Source organism: Heteronotia binoei, chromosome 1 (genome assembly GCF_032191835.1).
Source record: "Heteronotia binoei isolate CCM8104 ecotype False Entrance Well chromosome 1, APGP_CSIRO_Hbin_v1, whole genome shotgun sequence".
Taxonomy (NCBI): domain Eukaryota; kingdom Metazoa; phylum Chordata; class Lepidosauria; order Squamata; family Gekkonidae; genus Heteronotia; species Heteronotia binoei.
In genome coordinates, this window is record NC_083223.1 from 20,647,407 (window position 1) to 20,660,654 (window position 13,248).

At 45.1% G+C, this 13,248-nt stretch overlaps 1 protein-coding gene across 1 annotated transcript in view; it reads left to right on the plus strand.

Moving 5' to 3' along the window:
- Positions 1–10,531: 10,531 nt before the first annotated feature.
- FNDC3A (fibronectin type III domain containing 3A) overlaps positions 10,532–13,248 on the plus strand; it is a 98,560-nt gene continuing 95,843 nt past the window's right edge. Inside the window, exon 1 of the mRNA XM_060232007.1 lies at positions 10,532–10,786. Coding sequence (XP_060087990.1) covers positions 10,775–10,786 — 12 coding nt within the window. The 5' untranslated portion in view covers positions 10,532–10,774. The remainder of the gene's footprint in view (positions 10,787–13,248) is intronic.

The following is a 13,248-nucleotide window of genomic DNA, read 5'->3' on the forward strand; positions in this document are numbered from 1 at the left end:
CTGTTTTGTTGTTTAAATTTTATGGTGTCTTGTAGCGGTTTTTTTATTTACACAGCTGTATGCTAAAATCCTATAGTTTCGCTAATCCCCCAGGGGGGGGCAGGAGATCCCCCCCCCATTGGAGCCCCTCCCCTCGCTTCAGGGTCATTGGAAAGCAGAGGGGGGATGTCTGCTGGGTGCACCATTATTCGCTATGGAGACCAATTCCCATAAGGTATAATGGAGAATTGAATTGCAGGTTTCTTTGGTTCTGAGGGTGCTGTTTTTGAGGCAGAGGCACTACATTTGCAGCATGGCATGGCATCCGCTGTCTCTCCTCAAAATACCCTCCAAGTTTCAAAAGGATTGGACCAAGGGGTCCAATTCTAGGAGCCCCCAAAGAAGGTGCCCCTATCCTTCCATTATTTCCAATGGAGGGAAGGCATTTAAAAGGTGTGTGGTCCCTTTAAATGTGATGGCCAGGACTCCCTTTGGAGTTCAGTTATGTTTGTCACACTCTTGCTTCTGGCTCTACCCCAATGTCTCCTGGCTCCACCCCCAAAGCCTGGCTCCACCCCCAAACTCCCCAGATGTTTCTTGAATTGGACTTGGCAACCCTAAGGGGCAGCCTGCCAGAGAGGAGGATAAGTAGAGAGTTTTGCCCCAAGTAAGAGCTTGGGTGGTTTCCCTGGTGTACAGCTGCCCATGAGGAGCAGCAGGCGCATTTCTGCATGTGAGGTTTCCCTTTCATTTTTCTGCCTTGCTCCATCCCACACACACACACACACACACACCCCGAGGCCATGACTCAGGTTGTCAACTGTGTGTGTGTGAAGTATCTCAAGCAGTGTTCCCTCTAAGCTTTGGAGTCTTGTGAGCAAAAATTCCACTTCATGAGGTACTGACATTAAAGTTGTGAGTTACTTTATAAATTAGTTTGCTCTTGGGGCCATATTTCCTGAGCTAAGGCAAAAATATGTGAGCCAGAGCTAAAAAACTGTGACCTAGCTCACACTAACTCAGAGGGAACACTGCTGAGGAGGCAAGGGTGTTGCTGTTTTCATCATTCAGGCAAAGCAAGTTTTCATTGAGTAGCATCCCTTGTCATTCCTGCATGACAAATTTCTCCTGGCAAAATGTTAGGCCTAGCCCGATCTCCTCAGTTCTCCAAACTTTAGCAGGGTCAGTCTAGTTTGTATTTGACTAGGCTAGCCTAATCATATCAGATCTCCGAAGCTAAACTCGGTTGGCCCTGGTCAGCATTTGAATGGGAGACCCACCAAGGAAGTCTGGGATCACTATGCAGAGGAAGGCAATGGCAAACCAGCTCTGTCTCTTGCCTTAAAAACTTTACAGAGATGCAACCAAAGTATAAAGTATTGTAATAGCGGCTGGATAACTACAAGTACTGATATAGGGTAAATGCAGGTTTGTTTTTGTTTTGTTTTAAAAAATAGACTGAATTATTTCAGTAATTGTGGGTGGTGCAAGATTAGTGCTTCTCTCCCCCCCCCTTTTTTTACTGAGTGGAAGGCTCCAATACTGAGGGATTCATTTGAATTTTGTTCCTTGCACAGCTACAAGAGCTACCCCCTCAAGTGTTTCGAGAGGAGCTCAGAGTGCACATTACACATTCTTCCAAGTTTTAATTTAAATGATTTTTCTCTCCTGTAAATGTAGCCTCTGGGACTGGTTTATCAAAGAGAACCTCATGAGGGAAGAGTGAGAAAAACCAATTCTTTTATCTCCTAAGCAGCTCTTACCCTTGCTGGCAAAATCGTACATGTACCCATACATAGTGAGAAATTAATTTATTTCACTCATTCCCCACCTTTCTCCCCAGTGGGGGCTCAAAACAGCTTACAGTGTTCTCCTCTCCTTCATCTTATCCTCACAGCAACAACCCTGTGAGGTAGATCAGGCTGAGAGTCATTGTTCCCTCTAAGCCAGGGGTGTCAAACGTGCAGTTCAAGGGCCAAATCAGGCCCCCGGAGGGCTCCTATTAGGCCCTTGAGCAACTGGCTGTCATCTGCTTCCTTCTCCCTATATCTTGCTTCCTTTGCCAGGCTTGCTCAATAGCACAGGAGCTACCTATTTTCACCATTGGCTGAGGCTCCTCTCTTGGGGAGAAGGGGGGAGGGAGAGCTTCTTTGCCAGGTTCTCTCAATCACATAGCAGAGCTACTGAGCCAAGGCTCTCTTCCTTCTGTTGGCTGAGGCTCCCCCTCCATTCCCCTGAGGAAGGAAGGGAAGAGCCAGAGCTTCCTTTGCCCAGTTCCCTGGATGCCATGGGAGAAATACAAAGAAAGCATCTTTAAGACCAATGACTGCTAACGTTTTAAGTATGTTTTAATTTTTTAATATATATATATATGTGTGTGTGTGTGTGTTTGTCTGTGTTCTTTATAAAATGTATATCTCTGCTACCTAATCTTAAATAGGTAAACGCATGGTCCGTGCTGACATGGCTCGGCCCAACCCAACATGGCCCGTCCCAACAAGGTCTCATTTATGTCAGATCTGGCCCTCATAACAAATGAGTTTGACACCCCTGCTCTAAGTGGAGTTGGCGTGAGCTAGCTCACAGATTTTTAGCCTCCAGCTCACACATTTTTGCCTTAGCTCAGGAAGGAGGACCCCAGAGCACACTAATTTATGCAGTAGCTCACAATTTGAATGCCAGTAGCTCACAAGGTAGAACTTTTGCTCACAACACTCTGTGGCTTAGAGGGAACATTGCAGGATGCACAACTGACCAGAAAAAGTAGTTGCAGCCAGACCTCAGGCTAGGGTTTCGGTTGTCCATATGGTGGCTGGAGATCTCCATGAATTACTGCTGGTCTCCAGACAACCGAGATCAGTTCCCCTGGAGAAAACAGCTGCTTTGGAAGGACTCTATGACATCATGTCCTGCTGAGGTCCCTCCCCTTCCCAGGCTCCACCCCCCAAATCTCCAGGAATTCCCCACCCCCCAGCTGTCAAATCTACCTCAGGCTTCTTCTAAGTCTGTGAGCATTACAGAAAGCCTGAATTTTTACAGAACATAACAAGACTTTGACTTAGGGTTCCCAACCTCCCATTGCGTTTGGGGTTTCCCTGGTTTGGGGCCCCCAACCTGCCAGCACAGAGCTGGCCAGGGGGGAATCCCCACCCCCAAAGAGCTCCATTGTGTGCGATGTACCCAGCGCGATGTCACCTCTGGGTGCTGTCATTGCGCCAGGCACATTGTGTGGGGGACACTCTAACAATTTAAGTAAAAACTGTATGACACTGCTAAAACTGTGTGGCACCGAGAACCGCTAATGCCTGTTTGGAGTAACTGACTAACTGCATGCGTACTGTGACAGAGCATTGGTTCCAGATTATTGAAGTATTTTGATCAGAGGAAGTTGGGATCGAAACACGTACATTTTACCTGGGAAACGTGTTATCAATCATACTTCTTATTCGTCTTCGAGTCTTCACCACACTGCAACATTGTTGTTCAGAGTTTGTCAACAGTCATTTTGTTTTTCCACGGAGAGGTCTCAAAACGGCTACTTCAGCAACCCTTCCTGGGGTGGACTCTTCAAGTGACCTGTTTTTCTGTATGATTTGTGACTTTGTAATTTTGTAAATGTTTTGTATAAGTGGTATGAGTTTGTAAAAAATAGGCGTTGTGCCTTTAACGAGCTCACAGCTTTACTAGTTAGACTGGCAGTAAAAACAATTTTTGGCATTGAGCCTGTGTAACTCTTTGAAGTTTCGTATCAGTCCTTAGAGACTTTTTTGAGAGGTTTACCATCTCTTTTGAACATGATTTTTGTTAGGCTTCCCACCTGGGGATTGGCAACCCTACCATACAGTGATGATGTCACTTCCAGGTGACATCATTGCGTCACCTAGTGAATTTCCCTCCGCCTGAAGCCAGGTAAGGCCTCGCAACCCTACTTTGGTTTAGAAGGAGCTGGCACACTTGGGAGTCTTTTTGTTTGGCAGTCAAAAGACCAACATTCATGTCGGAACCATATAGAAGACTACAATGGGTTGAATATTTATGCTGAGGAGTGCATGTTTGGATTATGTAAACTCTGATAATGCGATTGGGAAACACAGTAGAAAGCAAACAGGTTCTGCTGAGTTAGCTGAGTTGCCATTGGTTGGAATATCAAACTGAACTGCTGCTTGGACTATTTGGACTAATTCTAATATGGAGACGAACTGCACAACGGTGGGATGCCAGTGATATATCGATCTTGGGGCAGGTTCTCATTTTAAGAGACTATGTTCAGAGTCATTGGATTATAGGTTCCTACTGCGTGGTGTTGCGTTTTCACTGTATGTGCTGATGGTGTGTTTTGAATATATTCTTTAAATGATGCGTCTAATCAATTTAATAACACATCTAAGAAAGGTAAACTTGTGCGTCTCATGACTTTATTATACAGAGCCTGAGAGTCTTTTCTTTGCTCATCACCTGGCAGTTGGCAACCCTAGATACAAGTCAGGATGAAGTGGTACAATGCAAAATGATCGCTGCTAGGAGGTGTGCATAATGGTGAGTGTTATGTATTGGGTCTTATTGGGTTCTTGTTGCCTGAGCTTGAGGCAGGCACTCCTTGCAAATCAGGATCCTGAAGCCTGGTCGAACTGGCCAGTCAGGACACTAGGCAAGCAATAACTTATAACAAAGAGATGCAAATGAAGGATCCTGGAGAGAGCCAATAGGAGTAACTGTTGCCTGCTGGGGAGCGTGGTTAACCATGGCCAGATTGTATATAGTTCACTGTACTGCCAGTTTTTCTGGTGACTGTTTCTTCTTGCAATAAAGTGTCCTTGGTTGATTCAGAGCTGGCTGAACTAACTTTATTTCAGTGAGCAATGCAGAAAACAAGCATCTGTAATGAGATAAGAATCCAGTGTCCCTAATAAACTAAAACTCATTAACAAGCTCTGGACGATGTACCCCACACCAACCACACGCATACGCGCAGCTGGATAGGAACATTACAGGGCTTTTTGGATAGCAGGGACTCCTTTGCATGTTAGGCCACACGCCCCTGATGTTGCCAGTCCCCCTGAAGTTTACAGTAGCCCCTGTAAGAAAAGCCCTGTAAGCTCTTGGAGGACTGGCTACATCAAGGAAGTGTGGCCTAATATGTAAAGGAGTTCCTGCTACAAAAAAGCCCTGGGAACATAGGATTCTTATAACGCTTTTTTGTGCGTGTGCTGTCTAGTCACAACTGACTTAAGGTGACTCCAGAGGATTTTCAAGCCAAGAGATATTCAACAGTGGTTTGCCATTCCCTCCTCTGCATAGGAACCCTGGGCTTTCTTGGGGGTCTCCCATCCAAGTATGATCCAAGGCCAATCCTCCTTAGTTTCTGAGAGATGATGAGTCTGGGCTAGCCTGGTCTATCTGGGTCAGGGCTCTTACAAATGCTAATTTTCTGCAGTGTCCACTTCTGTGCGTATCTCATAGCTGTAACCAAGTTCTTTGCGTTTTTGCATCTTGACCCCACCTGGCCCGCTCTACCTACAGTGTGGCCAAATCTAGGTGAACAATATAATCTGTGAGACCACTAAGGGCGTAGCAAAGGAATAGAAAACTGAGATACGGAGAAACCGCCTTTGTTATGAAATCTTTTTATAGCACCTAATAATGTAGTTTTTAAATTGTGTGTGTATGTTTTTTATTCTTTTATCATTGGAATCTGAATTGTTTTATCTTGATCGTTAGCCACCCGGAGTCCGCTCGCAGAGTGGGCGATGTATAAATCTAAAGAAAGTAAGTAAGTAAATAAATAGGTAGAGAAATTCTTGGAGATTTGGGGGGGGGGTGTCACCTGGGGAGCAGGTTTGGTTGGGGAGAGGCGTCAAAGCAGCCAAAGCCGCCAATTTCTCCACAGGAACTGATCTGTATTGTCTGGAGATTGGTTGTCATTCCGAAAGGCCCCACCTGGGGGCTGACAATCTTGTTTGTAGCACCCCTCCCGCCTTCTGACCTGGACCTAAGGGCTGACGGATCTTCACTCTTACTTGTATCTGATGTAGGCTTGCCAGTCCCCAGGTGGGTACATACAATAAACAATAAATTCAACTAAACAAACAATATTTCTGAATGACAACTCAGTATCTTATTATGATATTCTAGAAACTGTTTTATAAACCATGTGAAATTTTCAGTATGTGCAGCTGTATCAATCCGTGAGTAATGGCTTCCGCAATCCTGTGTCGTACTGTCTCTTTAAACAGGACTTCAAAATTCATTCCTCATTTGCCGCCTTTGAAATTGTCCAAATTGTCCACAGTTTCCTGATGTTATCAGTGTGTGTGGGGGGGGGGGGGTGCCAGAAGTTAGCCTTGCCTAGGATGCCAGACAGCAAGGAAGAAACAGTAGGTGCACAGGAAATGAAAATATACTCCAGGAGAGAATGAGAGACTAGCGAAATCTAGACATTTATGGCGGTTTTGCAACCTTTGTCCACTCTCTCTCTCGCAATAAATTCCTTTCACGGAGCCACAATTTACAGTCTCATATAAAGGATCAACTTATTCTCTTCACTAATCTGTCCCCGGCTCTTTGAAGAACTGTGGACAATTTGGACAATTTCAAAGGTGACTTTTCCTCAGTCTTCTCTTCTGAGGGAAACGGTGCTCAACATGGCAAAAACAGAACATATAAGGAGGGTATGAAGTTCCAACCTAGGATCAGCGTAGGGATAGTACATAAACACCTAGTTTCTTTTAATGAAACAAAATCCTCAGGGCCAGATGAATTGCATCCAAGGGTTCTAAAAGAGCTTGCGGATGTACTAATTTCTGAGCCTCTGGCTATTATTTTTGAGAATTCTTGGAGAATAGGAAAGGTGCCAGAAGATTGGAGGCGGCCTGTTATGTATGTGGACTCAAGGGAAGACTTTGGACGTTCCCACCGGGCTCATTGGAGCCAGGCGGACTGAGCTTGGGAACTTGGGAACAAAGGGCTGCAGGATTCAAACCCCTGCAGCCCTAGACCAATCACAAGCCCCCACTGGTTTGAATGACTCAATGATGTGCTAGCGCGGGAATCCAGAGATGTATATAAGTTGGGCCAGTAGGCCCCATCCCCAGTCTTGTACTGCAACCTTTTACTATGTGATTCCTATTAAAGAACTTGTTATCACTTACTCCAAGTCTCTGCCATGCATAGAACCCACTATATTATACAGGTGAATGTTGTCCCCATCTTCAAGAAGGGGAAAAAAGAGGATCGGGGTAACTACCGACCCGTCAGCTTTCTATACCTGGAAAAGTTTTAGAACAAATCATCAAACAGTCGGTCCTGGAACATTTGGAAAGAATGGATGTGATTACTAAGAGCCAGCATGGTTTTCTCAAGAACAAGTCATGTCAGACTAACCTGATCTCTTTTTTTGAGAAAGTGACTACCTTGCTGAATCAGGGGAATGCTGTAGACATCGTTTATCTTGATTTCAGGAAGGCTTTTGATAAGGTTCCACATACTATCCTTGTTGACACGGTAAAATGTGGTTTGGATCCTGTTACCGTTAGGTGGATCTGTAACTGGTTGACAGATCGCACCCAAAGAGTGCTTATGAATGGTTCCTCATCCTCTTGGAGAGGAGTGACAAGTGGAGTGCCTCAGGGATCTGTCCTGGGACCTGTTTTGTTCAACATCTTTATCAATGATTTGGATGAAGGAATAGAGGGAATGCTTATTAAATTTGCAGATGATACTAAATTGGGAGGGGTTTCAAACACAGAAGACGACAGAAACAGGATACAGGATGACTGTGACAAGCTGGAAAACTGAGCTAAAACCAATAAAATGAATTTTAACAGGGATAAATGTAAAGTTCTGCATTTAGGTAGGAAAAATCCAATGCATGGTTATAGAATGGGGGAGACTTGTCTTAGCAGTAGTATGTGCAAAAAGGATCTAGGGGTCTTAGTGGATCAGATGCTGAACATGAGTCAACAGTACGATGCAGTGGCTGAAAAGGCAAATGCAATTTTGGGCTGTATCAATGGATGTATAGTGTCCAGATCACGTGATGTGATGGTATTGCTTGACTCTGCTCTGGTAAGACCTCATTTAGAGTATTGTGTTCAGTTTTGGGCACCACATTTTAAGAAGGATATAGACAAGCTGGAACGGGTCCAGAGGAGGGCGACGAAGATGGTGAGGGGTCTGGAGACCGAGTCCTATGAGGAAAGGTTGAAGGAGCTGGGGATGTTTAGCCTGGAGAGAAGGCGGCTGAGAGGTGATATGATCACCATCTTCAAGTACTTGAAGGGCTGTCATATAGAGGATTGTGTGGAATTGTTTTCTGTGGCCCCGGAAGGTAGGACCAGAACCAGTGGGTTGAAATTAAATCAAAAGAGTTTCCGGCTCAACATTTAGGAAGAACTTCCTGACCGTTAGAGCAATTCCTCAGTGGAACAGGCTTCCTTGGGAGGTGGTGGGCTCTCCTTCCTTGGAGGTTTTTAAACAGAGGCTAGATGGCCATCTGACAGCAATGAAGATCCTGTGAATTTAGGGGGAGGTGAGTTTCCTGCACTGTGCAGGGGGTTGGACTAGATGACCCTAGAGGTCCCTTCCAACTCTATGATTCTATGAAATGAGGCATGAATTTTGAAGTCCTAATTAAAGAGACAGTACAACACAGGATTGCGGAAGCTATTACTCATGGACTGATATAGCTGCACATATTGAAAATTTGACATGGTTTATAAAATGGTTTCTAGAATATCATAATAAGATACTGAGTTATCATTTAGAAATATTGTTTGTTTAGTTGAATTTATTTTTTATTGTATGAATCCCCGGTTTGGAGGCCCTCCCCCTGCTTCAGGGTCATCAAAAAGCGGTGGGGTGGAGGAGGGAAATGTCTGTTGGACACTCCATTATTTCCTATGGAGACCGATTCCCATAAGGTATAATGGAGAATTGATCCATGAGTATCTGAGGCTCTGAGGGGGCTATTTCTTGAGGCAGAAGTACCAAATTTGCACAATAGCATCCAGTGCCTCTCCCCAAATTACCCTCCAAGTTTCAAAAGGATTGGACCAGGGGGTCCAATTCTATGAGCCCCCAAAGAAGGTACCCCTATCCTTCATGATTTCCAATGGAGGGAAGGCATTTAAAAGGTGTGCAGTCCCTTTACATGTGATGGCCAGAACTCCTTTTGGAGTTCAATTATGCTTGTCACAACCCTGCTCCTGGCTCCACCCCCAAAGTCCCCAGATATTTCTTGAATTGGATTTGGCAACCCTAATCTGATGGAATGAGCTTTATTTTATGAAAACTTATACCCAGGTCTGTCAGGTGCTACCTGACTCGTAATTTAATTCTTAGCCCTGTTTTCCTTTTCTTCTGTTCCAGTTCCATGTATCACATTGTTCCTCTGCATCTTGTTTTGCAGCCCAGTATATACTTTCTTTCCTGGTTCTGCAAAAGATTGCCCATTGGACAGGAGGGAAAGGATGTCTCTTCAGGTGTGGGTTAGTGAATGGAAGTAGGCATATGCAGGGGTGGAATTCTAGCAGGAGCTCCTTTGCATATTAGGCCACATACCCCTGATGCAGCCAATCCTCCAAGAGCTTACAAAAAAGAGCCTTGTAAGCTCTTGGAGGATTGGCTGCATCAGGGGTGTGTGGCCTAATATGCAAAGGAGCTCCTGCTAGAATTCCACCCCGGGCATATGAAGCTTTTCACAGCATGAAGCTAAACTACATCACCAGGAAACGGCTTGCAGATCAAACTGATTCTAAAAGGACATCTTGAGGAACCAGTTTAAAAGTTAGCAACCTTCATTCTATAAGCCACGCTAATATGTCTCTCTCTCTTTCATGGTCTCTTCTGTGTTATCTCCCCTCCCTTCTTGCATGCCAACAGTCCCCCCTATCTCTTTTTCCATAATTTTCATTTTCCTCAGCAGCCCTCCGCTCCTTTTTGTCTACCCAGCCAAAAAACATTTAAATTAGCAATCTGCATATGCAGCCAAACTCATTATCCTACATGATGGCGCTTCAGGCAAAAACATACCAATATTACCTCTCAGGAAGGTAATATTGGGAGGCAGTGACAAGAGAATATATGTTCAGTGTACTGGCTCAGCACCATACAAACAGACGGGTTAACAGAAATGCTGAATGAGCAAGGCAGTACAGAAAAAAAACAGACACAGCCAAGTCCTTGGAGACGAGGGATTTCTGTGCTACACAGTTCATCAGCTAATAGACTGTCGCTCCCTGCAGGTTCCCATAGCCTCAGCTAAAGCCAGAAGTGGATATGCTCCAGCTAGAAGATTCTGACTCGAAACCAGAGAGGGAAAAATGAAGAAACCTGTCTCTTAAAGTAGAATATCTTGGGGAGCTTTGTTTTCTGAACCCTCAGCCTTTTTTCCATCAACTGACAGTAGAAGCAGCTGCAGCTGCAGCTATTTGTTGGTCCAGTTGCTATGGTGACAATACATTGTGTACCTCAAGAAGCTCGCTGTGCATTGGCTAATTTGATAGGAAGCGAGGCAGGCGCTGCTGGGTGTAGTAGTAATTGATAATATCTTCGGCATCCTGCCTCTAAACGCTTGACGGATGCGTGGCTGTCAGGAGGGATAACATGACATGCTACAAGCATCTGAGTTTAGATTTGGCTGCTAAATAACAAAAGGCCAACTTTCTGCACAGCCGTAAAGGTTGCCTCCGTGTTTGGTGAATGGAACGGGCTGGAACATCTGGAGTGGGCGACAGTTGAGTCTTCCTTTTACCCTTTGTCACTGTGGTAGCACCAGTTGAATGAGAAACATTCAAGGATGCGGGCGACGGTAAGTATATGACACTAGGTCTTTTCGAAATGGTTTCCTAGATGAAGCAAGTCCCTCGACTTGATTGCATTCCATTTAGGAGCCAAGATTGGCTGGGAAAGATAAATAAAATGAGTGCATGCCTTAATGCTCGTGAGTTTAGCGTACGTTTTGCTGCAATTTATTTTTTGGGGGGGATGTGTGCATTTGGCAGGTGAGAGAAAACTGATTGTGGTTGCATTTCATCCGTCAGAGAGAAAGCAGCTCGGGATGCTAAATGAGCAGCTTTTAGCTGATTCTCAGGAGCTGAGGGTGTCAGCCACATCAGCAGTAGCTCTGGAAATTAATCTTAAAATTAATTTGAGCTGGCAGACTTCACCCAAATCGCTTCTTGTGAACAGTAGGTCCCAATTATACCCTTGCAGCATTTCTCAGACAAAGCTGTGCTCTAGGGTTGCAGGATTCTGCTTTGATAAGGAGTCTTTCTTTTCCATTTGCGGGTTTTTTATTGGCTATTGCTCCCTTTTGTTCACTGACCATAGTAAGAAGAAATGGAGTTGTTTGCTTAGAGAAATATCAAAGTTGCGGTCTTTATGCCCAGAGTAAAATAACCCAGGAAAAAATGCTATTTAAAAAAAAAAAATCTTATGCAGAATTTGATTCTTTTAAAATGTGGGCTTAAAAGCTCAGAACATCCACATTTGATAGTTCTGTTTCCCTTCGTAAACAATACCCTGAACACGTATGAACATGCATGAAACTGTCTTATACTGAGTCAGAGCATTGTCCATCAAGGACAGTATTGTCTGCTCAGACTGGCAGCGGCTCTCCAGGGTCTCAGGCTGAGGTCTTTCACCATCACCTGCTGCCCGGTCCTTTCGAGTGGAGGTCCTTCTGCATCCAGCAGTCGTTTTGATCTTTCCCTATTCTCCTTGTTTTGATTAAAGAGGTTTGGAGAGAGCATTCGGCATTATCCCTCGTGCAATCTGGCGTGAATGCAGAAAGTCTTGTCACTAGTCTATAAGATGCTGGGTCGTCGGCATTGGCCTGAAGTGTATTCCTACATTGCAGTGGTAGGATTTGATACCAGAATTTGCTGTGCCAAGACCACGTGTTGGGGTGGGGGGAGAGAAAGGGCGACCTGTAAATATTCCCATTGATGAAAGAGCCTGTTGGGTTGCAAACTTTTAGGGAGGCTTACAACTGAGCCTGTAAAATTAATATAAAGCTATAGCAGGGGGGGCCAAATTGTGGCTCTTTCACCCTTATTGTGTGGCTCTTGAAGCCCCCACCACCCTATCAGTTAGCTTGGAGAAGGCATTTCTCTCTTTAAATCACTTGTCCAAGCCAAGCCAGCTGGCAGCTTGGAGAATGCATTTAAAGTTGCTTTCCTTCTATCTCTTCCTTCCCCATCTATTTGCTTTCCTTCTTCCCTCCCTCTCTTCCTTCCTGTCATAAGGCTCTCAGACATCTGACGTTCATGTCTTGTGGCTCTCAGCCATCTGGCATTTATTCTATGTGGCTCTTACGTTAAGCAGGTTTGGCCACCCCTGAGCTATAGTGTGATCCAAGGGTGAGCAGGAGCGATTCAGACGCTTTGGAAAGCCCGAGAGCTCCAGCACCTAACAAAGGTCATTCTGCCTTCTCTGTAATTCCCAAACAATCGTCTCTCTCCAGATAATCCCTGTCATGGAAAAGAGATAGAATGTGCTTGCTTGCGATTCCTAGGCTGATTCCTAGGCAGCTTTCTCATCTTTCAGGGCGAACTGAGAGAACACACTTGGTTCATGAGTCACAGGCAGGCATATGATGCTAAGTACGAAATTGCGGCGTTCGGTCTCCGAATCCCTGCTCTTGGAGTAGGAGTGGTTTTTTTCCAAGGCGTTGATGTTTTAATACAAACTGACAGTTATGTTTTGAAACATGCTTTCTCTCCCTTGCAGCCCAATTAGAAGGCGGTTGGTAGCTTTCGGCGTGAACAAGAATGGGTGTCTTTGGGGTTTCCTTATCCCAGTCATTTAATTATCTCTACCAAAATACGGGGTGGGGATGGAATCTCTTCAGTATACAGAGTGTGGGCATTCCTTCTCTGAGTTCAAACACTGTTACCTGGAGGCAGGGTTGCCAGCCTCCAGGTGGGACCTGGAGATCTCTCACTTTTACAATTGATCCCCAGAGAAGAGAGATCAGCTCCCCTGGAATAAAGGGCTGCATTGGAGGGTGGATTCTGTGGCACTGAACCGTGCTGAGGTCCCTCCCCTCCCCAAACCCCTCCCTCTCCAGGCTCCACCCCCAAAATGTCCAGGAATTCCCCAACCTAGGGCTGGCAACCTAAATGTTGGGTTGCCAACCACCCAGAGAAAATATGTCCTGCCCCCTTAACCAGGGGTCATTTTGTAGGGAAAAAAGGTGGTGGAGCTCATCCAGGGATTGTTATGCAGCTGCACCTACTATTCAGTGGACAAGGTGGGAAGGAGAAGGTG